Source organism: Pseudophryne corroboree, chromosome 1, assembly GCF_028390025.1.
Source record: "Pseudophryne corroboree isolate aPseCor3 chromosome 1, aPseCor3.hap2, whole genome shotgun sequence".
NCBI classification, from domain to species: Eukaryota; Metazoa; Chordata; class Amphibia; order Anura; family Myobatrachidae; genus Pseudophryne; species Pseudophryne corroboree.
In genome coordinates, this window is record NC_086444.1 from 82830350 (window position 1) to 82848639 (window position 18290).

At 48.5% G+C, this 18290-nt stretch overlaps 1 protein-coding gene across 4 annotated transcripts in view; it reads left to right on the plus strand.

Moving 5' to 3' along the window:
- NIPBL (NIPBL cohesin loading factor) overlaps window positions 1-18290 on the plus strand; it is a 319095-nt gene that overhangs the window by 279470 nt on the left and 21335 nt on the right. For all 4 annotated transcript variants that reach the window (XM_063961101.1, XM_063961110.1, XM_063961082.1 and 1 more), the window contains exons 39-40: window positions 2777-2950; window positions 3127-3317. In XM_063961101.1, coding sequence (XP_063817171.1) covers window positions 2777-2950; window positions 3127-3317 — 365 coding nt within the window. The remainder of the gene's footprint in view (window positions 1-2776; window positions 2951-3126; window positions 3318-18290) is intronic.

Below are 18290 nucleotides of genomic sequence, written 5' to 3' on the forward strand. Positions count from 1 at the left end.
GGTTTGAGCCACTGAAAACCGTGGATTTGAAATATCTCACGTGGAAAGTGGTCATGTTGTTGTTGGCCTTGGCTTCGGCCAGGCGTGTATCAGAATTGGCGGCTTTGTCATGTAAAAGCCCTTATCTGATTTTCCATATGGATAGGGCAGAATTGAGGACTCGTCCCCAGTTTCTCCCCAAAGTGGTATCAGCTTTTCATCTGAACCAACCTATCGTGGTGCCTGCGGCTACAAATGACTTGGAGGCTTCCAAGTTGTTGGACGTAGTCAGGGCCCTGAAAATCTATGTTTCCAGGACAGCTGGAGTCAGAAAGACTGACTCGCTCTTTATCCTGTATGCGCCCAACAAGTTGGGTGCACCTGCTTCAAAGCAGACTATTGCTCGCTGGATCTGTAGTACGATTCAGCTTGCACATTCTGCGGCTGGACTGCCGCATCCTAAATCAGTGAAAGCCCATTCCACGAGGAAGGTGGGCTCTTCTTGGGCGGCTGCCCGAGGGGTCTCGGCTCTTCAACTTTGCCGAGCAGCTACTTGGTCGGGGTCAAACACGTTTGCTAAATTCTACAAGTTTGACACCCTGGCTGAGGAGGACCTAGAGTTTGCCCATTCGGTGCTGCAGAGTCATCCGCACTCTCCCGCCCGTTTGGGAGCTTTGGTATAATCCCCATGGTCCTTACGGAGTCCCCAGCATCCACTAGGACGTTAGAGAAAATAAGAATTTACTCACCGGTAATTCTATTTCTCGTAGTCCGTAGTGGATGCTGGGCGCCCATCCCAAGTGCGGATTGTCTGCAATACTTGTATATAGTTATTGCTTAACTAAAGGGTTATTGTTGAGCCATCTGTTGAGAGGCTCAGTTGTTGTCATACTGTTAACTGGGTATTGTATCACGAGTTATACGGTGTGATTGGTGTGGCTGGTATGAGTCTTACCCGGGATTCGAAATCCTTCCTTATTGTGTCAGCTCTTCCGGGCACAGTATCCTAACTGAAGTCTGGAGGAGGGTCATAGTGGGAGGAGCCAGTGCACACCAGTAGTCTAAAGCTTTCTTTATAGTTGTGCCCAGTCTCCTGCGGAGCCGCTATTCCCCATGGTCCTTACGGAGTCCCCAGCATCCACTACGGACTACGAGAAATAGAATTACCGGTGAGTAAATTCTTATTTTTATGGCTGGTCGGTGTATGGGCATTGGTGTTTATTCAACTTCAATTTAAAGGCACTTTAGCCTCACAAGTTGTTTCATAGTACCTAGCACAGTGTGCAATAATGGAGCCCATCCTCCTAATTCTCAGCTGTCCAGTCTGATTATTGCACAGTGTGCACAAGGCACCTGGAGCCGATTGTCATTCACAAACACAGACAGAATAACCCCCGACACTTGGAAATGCTGCAAAACGTCCCTTTGCCCCAATAAGCAGATGTTATGCAGCACATGGAGAGTGTGTACAGTGGTCTTCTGGCATGCTGCATGTAAAAAAGTCTCCTCAGCCATCTTTAGGGAAGTGTATCGTTCATATAGGAGCGATGATTGTGTAGTGTGTATACAGGAAGTCAGATGCTCTCTGGATCGTTTCAGCTGTCAGATACCAAAACATACAGTATATAGTGGATCTGTTCCTCTTATATTGCACGTGTGTACCTACCTTATGATGTATTGATAGACCTGCTTTAAGTACTCTTCCTGTGCAGGCTACAGACAAAATGTGTCATGTTTGTGTTATCTCAATATGTTCCATCATATTTGTCTCTTTCAACCAATGTCTCAAACATTTAGCAAGTAGGCTACCACACCTCAATAACAGGAGATGGGAGAGCTCGGCAGAGGGAAGGGAGGGGGGAATTAAAGGCATAAGAAGAGAGATGAGAAGAAAAGTGTAATCATTACTGAATGCTGATCTCTGCAAGCAGGCATTTTAGCACCATAAAAAACACTACAATTTTGCGCATTTTTTTATACATTAATTATTAATATGTTACATATAAAGGGAGTTTATAGGGCAAGACTCTTTCAAAAAATGTGACTAGAGCTTAAGAGTAATACTAGGTGGTCCACTTGCGAGTGACTACTCGCAATCCAACTGACTTGATGATTTTCGGAGCAAGTAAGCTATCTTGAGAACACCTGAACGTATGTGCTTAGTAGTTCATCGCTCCTGCCACAAAGGTGATGTTTTAAAGGAACTATCAGCAGAAATGTCAGACTTATGATCGGAAATTCTTGTGGGTCCTACACACTTACAGATCTCACTGCACGATATGAACGTTTTCGTTCATTAATGAACAAGAACTCGTTCATATCGTGCAGTGTGTTGGCACCAACGATTAACGATGCGTGGCCCCGCGCTCGTTAATCGTTGGTGCCGGGTCGCTTATGCATGCAGGCCAATATGGACAATATCGTCCATATTAGCATGCACTGCTATGGAGCGGGGTGACGGCCTCGCCCCCACCGCCGGGTCGGCCGCATCTGCTGTCGGGCAGCTCGGCGACGGATCGCCGAGTGTGTAGGGCCCATTACACACTACAAAATGTAGTTCAGCAGACCAGATACAATCATCTAATCCTACTGGTTTTAGAACAATAATCTGCCCGGTGTTCTGCACTGGCGGATTAGGTGAAACTGTCCGATCAGCCCGATTATTGAAAGTGTGGGCCTGACTTACTGTACATTCTGCAGAGGTGATTGATCTCTGTAGAAGGGAAGCAATGTACTAGCACTTGTATAACGATGTCGCTGGATGTGAGATTACTGGTGGTTGTTTTTTGTTTTTTAGGGTTTTCATTCATTCAGCATCCAATTCTCATGTTTGAAGTGGAGGTGAAAAATTTATATAACAACATTCTCTCTGACAAGAACAGCTCAGTGAACCTAAAAATCCAAGTTCTGAAGAACCTCCAGACCTACTTACAAGAGGAGGACACTCGGATGCAGCAGGCAGACAGAGACTGTGAGTGCCCCCTGGCCGATCTGTATAGTAACTGCAGTAGGGCTCTCCAGCTTGCCAGACTTCTGTGCCAGGCTGCTTGGCTTACCCCAGCTGTGTAACTCAGAGAGGGGAAAGGGGGGCATGAGTAATTAAACAGAGGGTACATCTTCTAACAGGTGACTGTTTTTGACTTGCAGGGAAAAAATTATCAAAGCAGGAAGATCTGAAAGAGATGGGAGATATTTCCTCAGGGATGAGCAGCTCTATTATGCAGCTTTACCTCAAACAGGTCTTGGAGGCGTTCTTCCACAGGCAATCCAGTGTGCGGCACTTTGCTCTCAATGTCATCGCATTGACTCTGAACCAGGGTCTCATCCATCCTGTTCAGGTGCGCTATATGCTGCCTCAGACACCATCTAAAACATGTCGTGTACAGTTGTACTTTAGAAGCTCTGAATTGCTTATGTCATTCTAAATGCTTCACCTGTCAAACGGTCCTTAAGTAGAATCTCAAAGCCGAACCAAAACCGTGCTTTCCAGCATCCACAGATGGTAACATTTGATTGAATTTCAGATTGAAGAAAAGGGAAGTTATTTGTCAACTATATGCATGTTTCATTCTATTAGGGCACTGTAGCACCTTTGTGTATAGAGTGCAGGCATATTACATTTTTTTTTTTTTTTTTTAGTATCCCACCTGAGGGGGGTGTTTCTTCATGGGTTGTCTATGAACGGGATATATTTATTTTCATGTTGTTCTCTCTTAACTCCCGTGGCTCTGATGCATAAAGTGGGCTGCAGAGGTGGTACCCTGTTGGTACCTCTCCCTGGAGCCCCCTAGCTCCAAACAAGTAATGGTGGAGTTGGATGATCTGGTCATTACCAATGCCGTTAGTAAGTGGCGACCCTGTGCAGCTGATGCCATAGGTTGCAGCATCAAGGTACACACTATGCTCCGGGTTATTACTATAGTGATGTATACCGCGCTAAGTGTATGTAATGACTTGTTAGCAGCTCTAATAAAATACACATTAATTAAACATAGAATAAGAGCGCTTTTTGTAAAATAGTGTGAACGCTCATACAGTATTCATGTTAACAGCTCTATTGAGTTAACTTTTTGATGGGGTGTTTTGTAGAGAATGCTTAGGGTTCCAATAAATGATCCAGATAATTAGATTCCTTTTAGTAGTAGTAGTTTCAAGAACTTTTTCACTGCTGTCCCTACCTTACGTCCGCTTAAGCGGCTTCATTTTGTTGTTCGGCTCTGATTCCCTGTTGCAGCTGCGATATCTGTCAGTGCTTGGCGATGACGTCACTCCCTCATCTCTATACTCCGTCTTGATCGCATACTTTCTCCAATGGCTTGGCGATGATGTCACTCCCACATCTCTATACTCCGTCCTGATCGCGTACTTTCTCCAATGGCTATCCTCAACGCGTTTCGGGCTGTAAGGCCCTTTGTCAAGGATAGAGAATAGCTGGGGATCTCCTTTTTATTGATAAAAAAAAACCTTTATTGTACCATTATTAAAACAGGAAGTATAAAACCAGATGTTTCAAATGTCGGTAACCATGTGTTTTGTAACTAATACATGGGGCAAGTTTAAAAAAATTTGGTATGGCGTTCATATATGTAAAAAAACTTTCTCCTTCATCCACTAGGGGCCACTGGAGCGCAGTTACAATGGGGAAATAGTGGGCAGTAATTGGGAGCTGGCACTTTAAAATTCCAACACTGTGGCTAGCTCCTCCCCTACTATGTCCCCCCTCCAAGCCAGTCTTTAATTTGTGCCCAAGGGAGCTGGTTCACTTGGGTCTTCTATGAAGAATTTTTAATTTTTTTAATTTTATTTTTTCGCTTACTTACATCCACAGACTGGCAGCTCTGCCACTGCCAGTCTGCACCGCGGGAGGCTGCTGGCGGGGTCCCATCGCAGCTACGTGCGGCTCGGGATGGGCCCCGGCTGAAGGAGACACTGAGCTCTCCGGAACCGGCCGGACACCGCTGCGTGCGGCGCGTGTTGGGGCCGCTCCGTCGGCTGAAGATCCCGGCAGCACAGCAGCGGTAAGTATATATTGCCGGACACCGCTGCGTACGGCGCGTGTCGGGGCCACTCCTCCACACACTGCATAGCGGTGAGTAAGTGAGTGCTTCTCTGCGCAGGTAGGTTGTTTGGTCAACAAGGCGATCGAAGCTTGGGCGGAGCACTTGTCCTCTGGAATTCGTGACAAATTGCCGGCGGATCAGTTGATACAGTTGGCGGAACACATCCGTGAATCAGCCCTTTATCTTTGCGAAGCGTCCAAGGACATATATATTCTTGGAGCTAGAATTTCCGCTTTAGCAATTGCGGCCCGCAGAGCTCTCTGGCAGTGGCAAGCGGATACGTAATCCAAAAGGGCAGCAGAAGCGTTGCCCTTTACGGGTGAAGTTCTGTTTGGTAAGGATCTGGATGCCTGGATCTCTCAGGCCACAGGTGGTAAGTCGACTTATCTTCCTTCTGCTGCTCCAGCCACTCGCAGGCCATATAGGGGTCCCTCCTTTCGATCCTTTCGTGCCCTTTCCAGGTTTCGAGGCCAGGCCAGGGGAGGAACTTCTACCTTCCGTGGCCATAGAGGTAGAGGCAGGGGTAGAGGTTCCGCAGCCTCAGCCCAGTCAGAGGTTAAGTCCTCTACCACTACCACCGCATGACGGGCTTCCCTCCCACCTGGAAGATCACAGGGTGGGAGCTCGTCTGTGGGATTTCAAGGAGGTCTGGGTACAGTCCTGTCCAGACGCTTGGGTCCGGGATCTAATCACTTGCGGTTACAAGCTCGATTTTCAGGAACAACCGCCCCAGCGGGTTTTTACCACGGGTTTGCCAGTTTCTGACAACCGAAGAGTTGCCTTACAGGCAGCGGTCCAGAAGCTTCTATCCGCAAGGGTGGTGATCCCTGTTCCCTCTCATCATCGGAAACAGGGCTATTACTCAAGGCTGTTTCTCGTACCGAAGCCGGACGGCTCGGTCATGCCAATCCTGAACTTGAAGGATCTCAATCCGTATTTGAGGGTATTCAAGTTCAAGATGGAGTCCCTCCAGTCTGTTATTGCGGGGTTGGAGCAAAACGAGTTTCTGGCGTCCTTAGACATCAAGGATGCATACTTACATGTTCCCATTTGGCCTCCTCATCAGGCTTTTCTCCGGTTCGCGATACAGAACGCTCATTTCCAGTTCCAGGCCCTTCCTTTCGGTCTCTCTTCTGCTCCGAGAGTGTTCACAAAGGTCATGGCGGTCATGATGGCCCTACTTCGGAAGCAGGGTGTGACGATTGTTCCCTATCTGATCGATCTGCTAATAAAAGCAAGCTCGGCAGAACTGTTGCTTCAGAATATCCGGATGAGACAGGACCTTCTGATTCGACACGGGTGGATCCTTTATTTCCCGAAGTCTCACTTATGCCCCTCACAACGGCTGTTGTTTCTGGGGATGATTCTCGACACGGTCCGTCAGAAGGTTTTCCTTCCTCCGGACAAGATCCTGTCTCTGGCAGACACTGGTAAGGTCGGTTCTTCGACACCGTCGGGTGTCAGTGTATCTGTGCATTCGCCTTCTGTTAAAGATGGTAGCAGCGTTCGAAGCTCTTCCATACGGTCGCTTCCACTCTCGACCGTTTCAGCTGTGTCTTCTACATCAGTGGTCAGGATCTCATCTGTTCCTTCATCAAAGGGTGACACTATCTCCAAAGGCACGGTCGTCGCTTCTCTGGTGGCTCCAGTCGACACATCTGTTGGAAGGAAGGCGGTTCGGTGTATGGGATTGGACTCTCCTCACCACGGACGCCAGTCTGCGAGGCTGGGGGGCAGTGACCCTGGAACATCGGTTTCAGGGGCGCTGGTCAGTCCACGAATCCGCTCTCCCCATAAACATTCTCGAACTAAGGGCGGTGTACAATGCTCTGCTTCAGGCACATCACCTACTACGCGGTCAGAGTTCAGTCCGACAACGCCACGACGGTGGCGTACATCAACCGTCAGGGTGGCACTTGCAGCCGTGCAGCGATGAGGGAGGTCACCAACATCCTTCTCTGGGCGGAGAAGTATGCTCTGTCCTTCTCGGCGATATTCATTCCGGGAGTGGACAATTGGGAAGCCGATTATCTAAGCCGACAGGGCATGCACCCGGGAGAGTGGTCACTACATCCCCAGGTGTTTTGGCAACTGGTCCGCCGGTGGGGAAAACCACAGATCGACCTCATGGCGTCCCGCCTGAACCATCAGTTGCCTCTTTATTACTCTCGGACGAGGGACCCGGCGGCGGCGGGCGTGGATGCCCTCACGGCTCCTTGGAATTTCCGGTTCGTTTACCTCTTTCCTCCTTTCCCGCTGTTGCCGCGGGTTCTGCAGCGCATCAAGAGAGAGAGCGCTCTGGTCCTCCTGGTGGCTCCGGATTGGCCACGCAGGGTTTGGTACTCCACCCTACACCTGTTGTCAGTAGCCGAGCCTTGGCCCCTGCCACTACGAGACGATCTTCTACAACAGGGTCCTTTTCTTTATCCAGACTTACGCAGGCTACGTTTGACGGCGTGGCTGTTGAGAAAGCCATCTTGAAAAGGAAGGGGATTCCTCGTATGGTTATACCAACTATGCTTCGGGCTAGAAAGTCAGTCACATCTTCTTACTACTACCGCGTTTGGAAGGCTTATGTAGCCTGGTGTGAACGTCGAGAATTTTCTCCTTCCGTGTTTCGCTTAACTCGCCTTCTCTGTTTTTTGCAGGCAGGTTTTTCAGCAGGCCTAAGACGGGGTTCACTAAAGGTGCAGGTCTCTGCTCTTTCGGTTTTCTTCCAGAAAAAGTTAGCCTTGCTGCCGGAAGTTCAGACTTTCTTTCAGGGGGTTCTTCGAATACAGCCTCCCTTCCGCCCTCCGACAGCGCCATGGGACCTCAATCTGGTCCTCTCTTTTCTGCAGTCTTCATTGTTTGAGCCCCTGGAATCAGTGGAGATAAAATATCTCACCTGGAAGTTAGTTCTTCTCCTGGCGCTGGCTTCAGCTAGACGGGTGTCGGAACTTGGGGCTCTCTCTTGTAGGTCTCCTTACCTGGTGTTTCATGCGGATAGGGCCGAGCTTCGTACTCGTATGTCTTTTCTACCTAAGGTGGTGTCTGATTTTCACATCAATCAGCCGCTTGTGGTTCCGGCACTCTTGGTGGACTCTCCAGATTCGAGATCATTGGACGTTGTCAGGGCGCTCAAGATCTATGTGGATTAGGACTTCAGCTATTCGGAAGTCAGATTCCTTATTTGTTCTCTACGATGCTGCTCGCTGTGGTTGGCCGGCTTCTAAGCAGACTTTGTTTTGATGGATTCGACTGACCATCAGATAAGCTTATTTGGCAGCTTCTCGGGAACCTCCATCTTCAATTTCAGCGCACTCTACGCGCTCTGTGGGACCTTCGTGGGCGGCTGCCCATGGAGTCTCCATGACTACTTTATGTCGGGCGGCTACTTGGTCGGGCCGGCATACGTTTGTCAAATTCTACAAGTTTGACACCTTTGCGGCCTCTGCATCGCAGTTTGGCCGAGCGGTTTTACAGGACTCTCAGCGCTCTCCCACCCGTTTTGGGAGCTCTGGGACGTCCCCATTGTAACTGCGGTCCAGTGGCCCCTAGTGGATGAAGGAGAAATCAGGATTTTGGTACTTACCGATAAATCCCTTTCTCCGATTCCACAGGGGCCACTGGACGCCCACCCAGCGCTGTTTCCTCCTTTTTTGCTTAACGGTTTGCAGATCACTATGTGACTGCTTGTTTGGTTCAGGTTAACCTTTTTTTTGTTAGGTTATGTTCCAGGTTTGCTTTGTGTTATCCTGGTTTACATGGCGGCGTTAACCTCCTCTACCTTAAAGTTTGTTTATTCCAGCTCTCCTCGGGCACAGTTTTACGTAGACTGGCTTGGAGGGGGGACATAGTAGTGGAGGAGCTAGCCACAGTGTTGGAATTTTAAAGTGCCAGCTCCCAATTACTGCCTACTATTTCCCCATTGTAACTGCGCTCCAGTGGCCCCTGTGGAATCGGAGAAAGGGATTTATTGGTAAGTACCAAAATCCTGATTTTTGCTATATGTGAAATTTTATGAAGTATGAGATTATTTAAAACAATTTGTCTATGTCTACGTTCAATCCTGCAGGTTGTAATGTTTGCATATAATAGATCCATTTCGTTTCTCTATTTCTAAGTTCCAAGGAGATATTTCCTCCACTAATATTTGTGCACTTTTTGAATTCCTAAGAAATTTAGACTTGTTGGATCTCTTCCATGATGGTCCTTACAGTGTTTAGAAACACTATGGGTATCCAACCCTTTTTTGATATTGGATATATGTTCCGAGATTCATTTTCTTTTTGTTTGTCCAATATATTTGTAACCACATGGACATTCTAGTAGATGATCCCTTCTGATTCGCAAGATATTCCGGATCATTTATTGGAACCCTAAGCATTCTCTACAAAATACACCATCCAAAAGTTCACTCAAAAGAGCTGTTAACGTTAATACGAATAAAAATCTTTTTTTTTTTTTTTTTTTTTTTTTTCATGTATGAGCATCCACATATTATTTTACAAAAAGCGCTCCTATTCTATGTTTAATTTATGCTCCGGGTTAGTAACCCTTGCTACTGGGAGACAGAAGGAGGAAAAGAAGCTGCGGTAATCTCCTTGCCAGGCAGCCTGAGCACTGGCAGTGTGTGCAGAACCTGCTATTCTGTGGGAGCTGGGACAGGTGGGGTTTACAGTCTGGCATTCTGTGATAGGGCTATCCCCTCACACCAAGCACCTTTTCCTCGATATCCACCATAGCTGACAGCCACACAGGCTTCAACTGTTGGTCTCCCCGACTAAATACTTTTTGCAGAGAAGTACTAGATATTGGGGTGTGTTTGTTTTTTGAGTGTGTCAGTGCTCCCATATCTTGCTGGGGACTGGGATCTGTGTTGCTGGTTCATTTTCCCTTACGTCATTATTTGCCATGTTATATGAAGGGCGTAATTGCAGAGCGAATTTTAAATGGCGACATCGGTAAAGTAAGTAACTTGTTCAAAATGTTACTATGGGACTGTCGGGGATGGATGACTTGTGCAGCGTCTAAATCTAAGGGTCAGCTGCCGAGTACTCAGGTGTTGCTACTGATGTGGCACCACCAGCCTGGGCCAAATATTTTTCCCAGTTTATTGCTTGGCTCTCACAGTTAGTCACACTGCATGGACTTAGGGAATGGTCATCGTATCCCTTCTGCTTCCCTAGGGAATATCAAGTGTTCACCTGAGAATGCTTGATGTGGGGCCCTCAGCTTCTGAAATGGCTCTGAATCGTCTTGAGCCAGAAACCTTGCAATGTCAGAAGTGTCAGTGGAATGTATCAGACTTAGTCCTGGATGTATCAGAGTTTGAATGCCCCTAGTGGTAAGAGGGCAGAGAAGCTGAGAGTCCCTAATTTTTGAGAAGTAAGGTGGAGAGAGATAAAGTTCCAACCAATTTGCTTTTGCAGGCTGAGTTTGAAGAATGCCATTTAGGAGCTGATTGGTACTTATGCTCTCACCTTGCTTTTATAAATCTACTCCCCGTGTTTTCTGGTTTAAGGCCTGGGAAGCAAATGATTCCCTATTTTTCACTGGTAATGTACTATTCAATCCTGAACTTCATAAAGATTATTTCTCTTACGTCCTTGGGGATACTGGGAATCCATTAAGTACTATGGGGTATAGACGGGTCCACTAGGAGCCCTGGGAACTTGAAGAACTTAATAGTGTGCACTGGATCCTCCCTCTAAGCCCCTCCTACCAGGCTCAGTTTAGAAAATGTGCCCGGAGGAGCCGGTCACATCGGTGGAAGCTCCTGAAGAGTTTTCTGCATTTATTTTATCTGTTTGTTATTTTCAGGCAGGACTGGCTGGCACAGGTTTGCCTGCTTTGTGGGACTTTTTTTTTTTTTTTGGGGGGGGGGGGACCTCTTGAAGGGTTAATGGTCCCATTCCCTGCTGACAGGACATTAGCTCCTGAGGGAACTATTCGCAAGCCCCACCACGGCGAGCTTACATTCCCGCAGCACGCCGCCACCCCTAACAGAGCCAGAAGAAAGAAGAGTGCTGAGTACTAAGCCGGCGTCCCGGTTAGCTGGTCGCCGCCCATTATGGCGGCATGAGAGTACGGAGACGCACGGCTGGGTTTCCAGACTCAGTACACAGTGCAGACACACAGCTTCTGAGGGGCCGAACTGAGTCTCAGTACACGATTGTGTACACAGTACCCAGACTGGCATTACTGACTTAAAAGGGGGCTGACTCCATTTTAGGCACAAAATTACGTCAGCCCGTATAAAAAAAGAGCGGGAAGACCGCACACCATTGAAGGGGCGGGGCTTCACTATGAGCGGATCCAGCAGCTCACCAGCGGCAGTTTTCCTCTGTGACTGACAGGGATGCGCAGCTCTTCCAGAGAGACTCCAGATTACCTCAGCGGTACCAGGGGTTCATAGCAGGGGTGGAGCGATTATTAGTGTTCTGGGTCCTTAGTCTGCGACCCGGCTAAGCTTGCCATTAGCGGTTAGGGCACTGTATGCTGGCTCCATACTATCTGTGTCTCCCTGGAAGGGCTCTTTGTGGGTTAATTGTGCATTTAACCTCTTCCTATGTGTGTGTGTGCACTGTCACAGTATGTCAGACAAAGAGTGTGTTTCATGTAAGGCACAGTGTTCCTCTTCTCCAGGGGGTTCTCTACTGTGTACTCAGTGCAGTGTACCTTCCCAGGCAAGCGGGGCAGAGACAGCTTTTCTGGACGCCGTTAAGGGAATGATTTCCAGTATTTCCGCTAAATTGTCCCTCGATGAGAAAGAGACGCAATACTTAAGAAAATCGATGACTGAGTTTATGAAAAGAGTACCCAAACCAGTGTCTCAGTCCCCTGGCATATGTCCGCAAAAACGTACTGTGGCTCATAGCCTGCAGTCTGACTCTGATGATAAAGGGTCAGACATGAATGAGGTGGGGGAGGCTACTCTGTCACAAGGAATAGAGGCCATCAGAGAATTTCTGCATATCGCTGATGAGGGGACAGGAGACTGAGGAATCTTATTTTAATATAAAAAAAGAAATCCTCAGCCACTTGTCCTGTGTCAAAGGAACTAAATACCCTGTTTGAAGAACTGGGGGTTAATCCTGATAGGAAATTCCAAATCCCTAAAAGATTGCGATCATTTTTCTCTAACGTCCTAAGTGGATGCTGGGGACTCCGTCAGGACCATGGGGAATAGCGGCTCCGCAGGAGACAGGGCACAAAAATAAAGCTTTAGGATTAGGTGGTGTGTACTGGCTCCTCCCCCTATGACCCTCCTCCAAGCCTCAGTTAGGTTTTTGTGCCCGTCCGAGCAGGGTGCAATCTAGGTGGCTCTCCTAAAGAGCTGCTTAGAAAAAGTTTTTAGGTTTTTTATTTTCAGTGAGTCCTGCTGGCAACAGGCTCACTGCATCGAGGGACTTAGGGGAGAGAATTTCAACTCACTTGCGTGCAGGATGGATTGGATTCTTAGGCTACTGGACACCATTAGCTCCAGAGGGAGTCGGAACACAGGTCTCACCCTGGGGTTCGTCCCGGAGCCGCGCCGCCGACCCCCCTTACAGATGCTGAAGATTGAAGGTCCGGAAACAGGCGGCAGAAGGCTCTTCAGTCTTCATGAAGGTAGCGCACAGCACTGCAGCTGTGCGCCATTGTTGTCACACACTTCACACCAAGCGGTCACGGAGGGTGCAGGGCGCTGCTGGGGGCGCCCTGGGCAGCAATATTTAATACCTTTATGGCAAAAGAATACATCACATATAGCCATTGAGGCTATATGTATGTATTTAACCCATGCCAGATATCTAAAACTCCGGGAGAAAAGCCCGCCGAAATAGGGGGCGGGGCTTATTCTCCTCAGCACACAGCGCCATTTTCCTGCTCAGCTCCGCTGTGAGGAAGGCTCCCAGGACTCTCCCCTGCACTGCACTACAGAAACAGGGTAAAACAGAGAGGGGGGGCATTTTTTGGCGATATTTTGATATATTTAAGCTGCTATAAGGAACAACACTTATATAAGGTTGTTCCCATATATATTATAGCGCTTGGGTGTGTGCTGGCAAACTCTCCCTCTGTCTCCCCAAAGGGCTAGTGGGGTCCTGTCTTCGATAAGAGCATTCCCTGTGTGTCTGCTGTGTGTCGGTACGTGTGTGTCGACATGTATGAGGACGATGTTGGTGTGGAGGCAGAGCAATTGCCGATAATGGTGATGTCACCCCCCAGGGAGTCGACACCGGAATGGATGGCTTTGTTTATGGAATTACGTGATAATGTCAGCACATTACAAAAATCAGTTGACGACATGAGACGGCCGGCAAACCAGTTAGTACCTGCCCAGGCGTCTCAGACACCGTCAGGGGCTGTAAAGCGCCCTTTACCTCAGTCGGTCGACACAGACCCAGACACAGACACTGAATCTAGTGTCGACGGTGATGAAACAAACGTATTTTCAAGTAGGGCCACACGTTATATGATCACGGCAATGAAGGAGGCTTTGCATATCTCTGATACTGCAAGTACCACAAAAAGGGGTATTATGTGGGGGGTGAAAAAACTACCTGTAGTTTTTCCTGAATCAGAGGAATTAAATGATGTATGTGATGAAGCGTGGGTTAACCCAGATAGAAAAGTGCTAATTTCAAAAAAGTTATTAGCATTATACCCTTTCCCGCCAGAGGTTAGGGCGCGCTGGGAAACACCCCCTAGGGTGGATAAGGCGCTCACACGCTTATCAAAACAAGTGGCGTTACCGTCTCCTGATACGGCCGCCCTCAGGGATCCAGCTGATAGGAGACTGGAAACTACCCTAAAAAGTATATACACACATACTGGTGTTATACTGCGACCAGCCATCGCCTCAGCCTGGATGTGCAGTGCTGGGGTCGTCTGGTTGGATTCCCTGACTGAAAATATTGATACCCTGGATAGGGACAGTATTTTATTGACTATAGAGCAATTAAAGGATGCTTTCCTTTATATGCGAGATGCTCAGAGAGATATTTGCACTCTGGCATCGAGAGTAAATGCGATGTCCATATCTGCCAGAAGGAGTTTATGGACGCGACAGTGGTCAGGTGATGCGGATTCCAAACGACATATGGAAGTATTGCCGTATAAAGGGGAGGAATTATTTGGCGTCGGTCTATCGGATCTGGTGGCCACGGCAACTGCCGGAAAATCCACCTTTTTACCTCAGACCCCCTCCCAACAGAAAAAGACACCGTCTTTTCAGCCGCAGTCCTTTCGGTCCTATAAGAACAAGCGGACAAAAGGACAGTCATATCTGCCTCGGGGCAGAGGAAGGGGTAAGAGAGGGCAGCAAGCAGCCCCTGCCCAGGAACAGAAGCCCTCTCAGGGTTCTGCAAAGCCCTCAGCATGACGCTGGGGCCTTACAAGCGGACTCAGGAGCGGTGGGGGGTCGACTCAAGAATTTCAGCGCACAGTGGGCTTGCTCACAGGTGGACCCCTGGATCCTGCAGGTAGTATCTCAGGGTTACAGGTTGGAATTCGAGAAGTCTCCCCCTCGCAGGTTCCTAAAGTCTGCTTTGCCAACGTCTCCCTCAGACAGGGCGACGGTATTGGAAGCCATTCACAAGCTGTTTTCTCAGCAGGTGATAGTCAAGGTACCCCTCCTACAACAGGGAAAGGGGTATTACTCCACGCTATTTGTGGTACCGAAGCCGGACGGCTCGGTAAGACCTATTCTAAATCTGAAATCTTTGAACCTGTACATACAAAAATTCAAGTTCAAGATGGAGTCACTCAGAGCAGTGATAGCGAATCTGGAAGAAGGGGACATAAAGGATGCTTACCTGCATGTCCCAATTTGCCCTTCACATCAAGGGTACCTCAGGTTCGTGGTGCAAAACTGTCATTATCAGTTTCAGACGCTGCCGTTTGGATTGTCCACGGCACCTCGGGTCTTTACCAAGGTAATGGCCGAAATGATGATTCTTCTGCGAAGAAGAGGCGTATTAATTATCCCTTACTTGGACGATCTCCTGATAAGGGCAAGGTCCAGAGAACAGCTGGAGGACGGAGTAGCACTAACCCGACTAGTGCTGCAACAACACTGGTGGATTCTGAATTTTCCAAAATCTCAGTTGACCCCGACGACACGTCTGCTGTTCCTGGGAATGATTCTGGACACGGTTCAGAAAAAGGTGTTTCTTCCGGAGGAGAAAGCCAGGGAGTTATCCGAACTTGTCAGGAACCTCCTAAAACCAGGGAAAGTGTCTGTGCATCAATGCACAAGAGTCCTGGGAAAGATGGTGGCTTCTTACGAAGCGATTCCATTCGGCAGATTCCACGCACGAATTTTCAGTGGGATCTGCTGGACAAATGGTCCGGATCACATCTGCAGAAGCATCAGCGGATAACCTTATCGCCACGGACAAGGGTGTCTCTTCTGTGGTGGTTGCAGAGTGCTCATCTGTTAGAGGGCCGCAGATTCGGCATACAGGACTGGGTCCTGGTGACCACGGATGCCAGTCTGAGAGGCTGGGGAGCGGTCACACAGGGAAGAAACTTCCAGGGAGTATGGTCAAGCCTGGAGATGTCTCTTCACATAAATATACTGGAGCTAAGAGCGATTTACAATGCTCTAAGTCTGGCAAAACCCCTGCTTCAGGGTCAGCCGGTGTTGATCCAGTCGGACAACATCACGGCAGTCGCCCACGTAAACAGACAGGGCGGCACAAGAAGCAGGACAGCAATGGCAGAAGCTGCAAGGATTCTTCGCTGGGCGGAAGATCATGTGATAGCACTGTCAGCAGTATTCATTCCGGGAGTGGACAACTGGGAAGCAGACTTCCTCAGCAGACACGATCTACACCCGGGAGAGTGGGGACTTCATCCAGAACTCTTCCACATGATTGTGAACCGTTGGGAAAAACCAATGGTGGATATGATGGCGTCCCGCCTCAACAAAAAAACTGGACAGGTATTGCGCCAGGTCAAGAGACCCTCAGGCAATAGCTGTGGACGCTCTGGTAACACCGTGGGTGTTCCAGTCAGTGTATGTGTTCCCTCCTCTGCCTCTCATACCAAAAGTACTGAGAATTATACGGCAAAAGGGAGTAAGAACGATACTAGTGGCTCCGGATTGGCCAAGAAGAACTTGGTACCCGGAACTTCAAGAGATGCTCACGGAGGATCCGTGGCCTCTACCTCTAAGACGGGACCTGCTTCAGCAGGGACCGTGTCTATTCCAAGACTTACCGCGGCTGCGTTTGACGGCATGGCGGTTGAACGCCGAATTCTAAGGGAAAAAGGCATTCCGGAAGAGGTCATTCCTACACTGGTAAAAGCCAGGAAGGAGGTGACTGCACAACATTATCACCGCATTTGGAGGAAATATGTTGCGTGGTGTGAGGCCAGGAAGGCCCCCACGGAGGAATTTCAACTGGGTCGATTCCTACATTTCCTGCAAACAGGATTGTCTATGGGCCTCAAATTGGGGTCCATTAAGGTTCAAATTTCGTCCCTGTCGATTTTCTTCCAGAAAGAATTGGCTTCAGTTCCTGAAGTCCAGATTTTTGTAAAAGGAGTACTACATATACAGCCCCCGGTTGTGCCCCCAGTGGCACCGTGGGATCTTAATGTAGTCTTGGATTTTCTCAAATCCCATTGGTTTGAGCCGCTCAAATCGGTGGAGTTGAAGTATCTTACATGGAAAGTAACCATGCTACTGGCCCTGGCTTCAGCCAGGAGAGTATCAGAATTGGCGGCTTTATCATATAAGAGCCCATATCTGATTTTCCATACGGACAGGGCAGAACTGCGGACGCGTCCTCATTTTCTGCCTAAGGTGGTGTCAGCGTTTCACCTGAACCAGCGTATTGTGGTGCCTGCGGCTACTAACGATTTGGAGGATTCCAAGTTGTTGGACGTGGTCCGGGCATTGAAAATATATATTTTAAGAACGGCGGGAGTCAGAAAGTCTGACTCACTGTTTATATTGTATGCACCCAACAAGATGGGTGCTCCTGCTTCTAAGCAGACGATTGCTCGTTGGATTTGTAGCACAATTCAACTTGCACATTCTGTGGCAGGCTTGCCACAACCTAAATCTGTCAAGGCCCATTCCACAAGGAAAGTGGGCTCATCCTGGGCGGCTGCCCGGGGGGTCTCGGCATTACAACTCTGCCGAGCTGCTACTTGGTCAGGGGCAAACACGTTTGCAAAATTCTACAAATTTGATACCCTGGCTGAGGAGGACCTTGAGTTCTCTCATTCGGTGCTGCAGAGTCATCCGCACTCTCCCGCCCGTTTGGGAGCTTTGGTATAATCCCCATGGTCCTGACGGAGTCCCCAGCATCCACTTAGGACGTTAGAGAAAATAAGAATTTACTTACCGATAATTCTATTTCTCGTAGTCCGTAGTGGATGCTGGGCGCCCATCCCAAGTGCGGATTGTCTGCAATACTTGTACATAGTTATTGTTACAAACAAATTCGGGTTGTTATTGTTGTGAGCCGTCTGTTCAGAGGCTCCTACGTTTGTCATACTGTTAACTGGGTTCAGATCACAAGTTATACGGTGTGATTGGTGTGGCTGGTATGAGTCTTACCCGGGATTCAATATCCTTCCTTATTGTGTACGCTCGTCCGGGCACAGTATCCTAACTGAGGCTTGGAGGAGGGTCATAGGGGGAGGAGCCAGTACACACCACCTAATCCTAAAGCTTTATTTTTGTGCCCTGTCTCCTGCGGAGCCGCTATTCCCCATGGTCCTGACGGAGTCCCCAGCATCCACTACGGACTACGAGAAATAGAATTATCGGTAAGTAAATTCTTATTTTTTCTTTTCCTCCTGAGGACAGGAAAAAATGGGAAAATCCACCGATAGTTGATGCATCATTATCCAGGCTGTCACTAAATATTTTATTGCCTGTTCCGGGTGCAGCCTCCCTAAAAGACACGGCTGATTGTAGATTTGAGACTACACTCAAATCCTTGTATACAGCTACGGGGGTGGCCCAGAGACCCACTGTAGCATGTGGGTGAATTACTAAGGACATTGCCAATTGGTCGGGTAACCTAATTGAGGGGTTAGATACCTTGCCTCAAGGGGAGATTATTTTACTCCTGCAACATATACAAGACTCTGCGAACTTTAAGCCATAAAAGAAATAGGCTTGCTTAATGCGCGCACCACTGCTGTGGCAGTGTCAGCACGCAGTGGCTTATGGCTATGCCAGTGGACTGCTGATGCGGACTCCAGGAAAGGTGTGGAAGGACTATCCTTCAAAGCAGAGGCCTTATTTGGAGACAAACT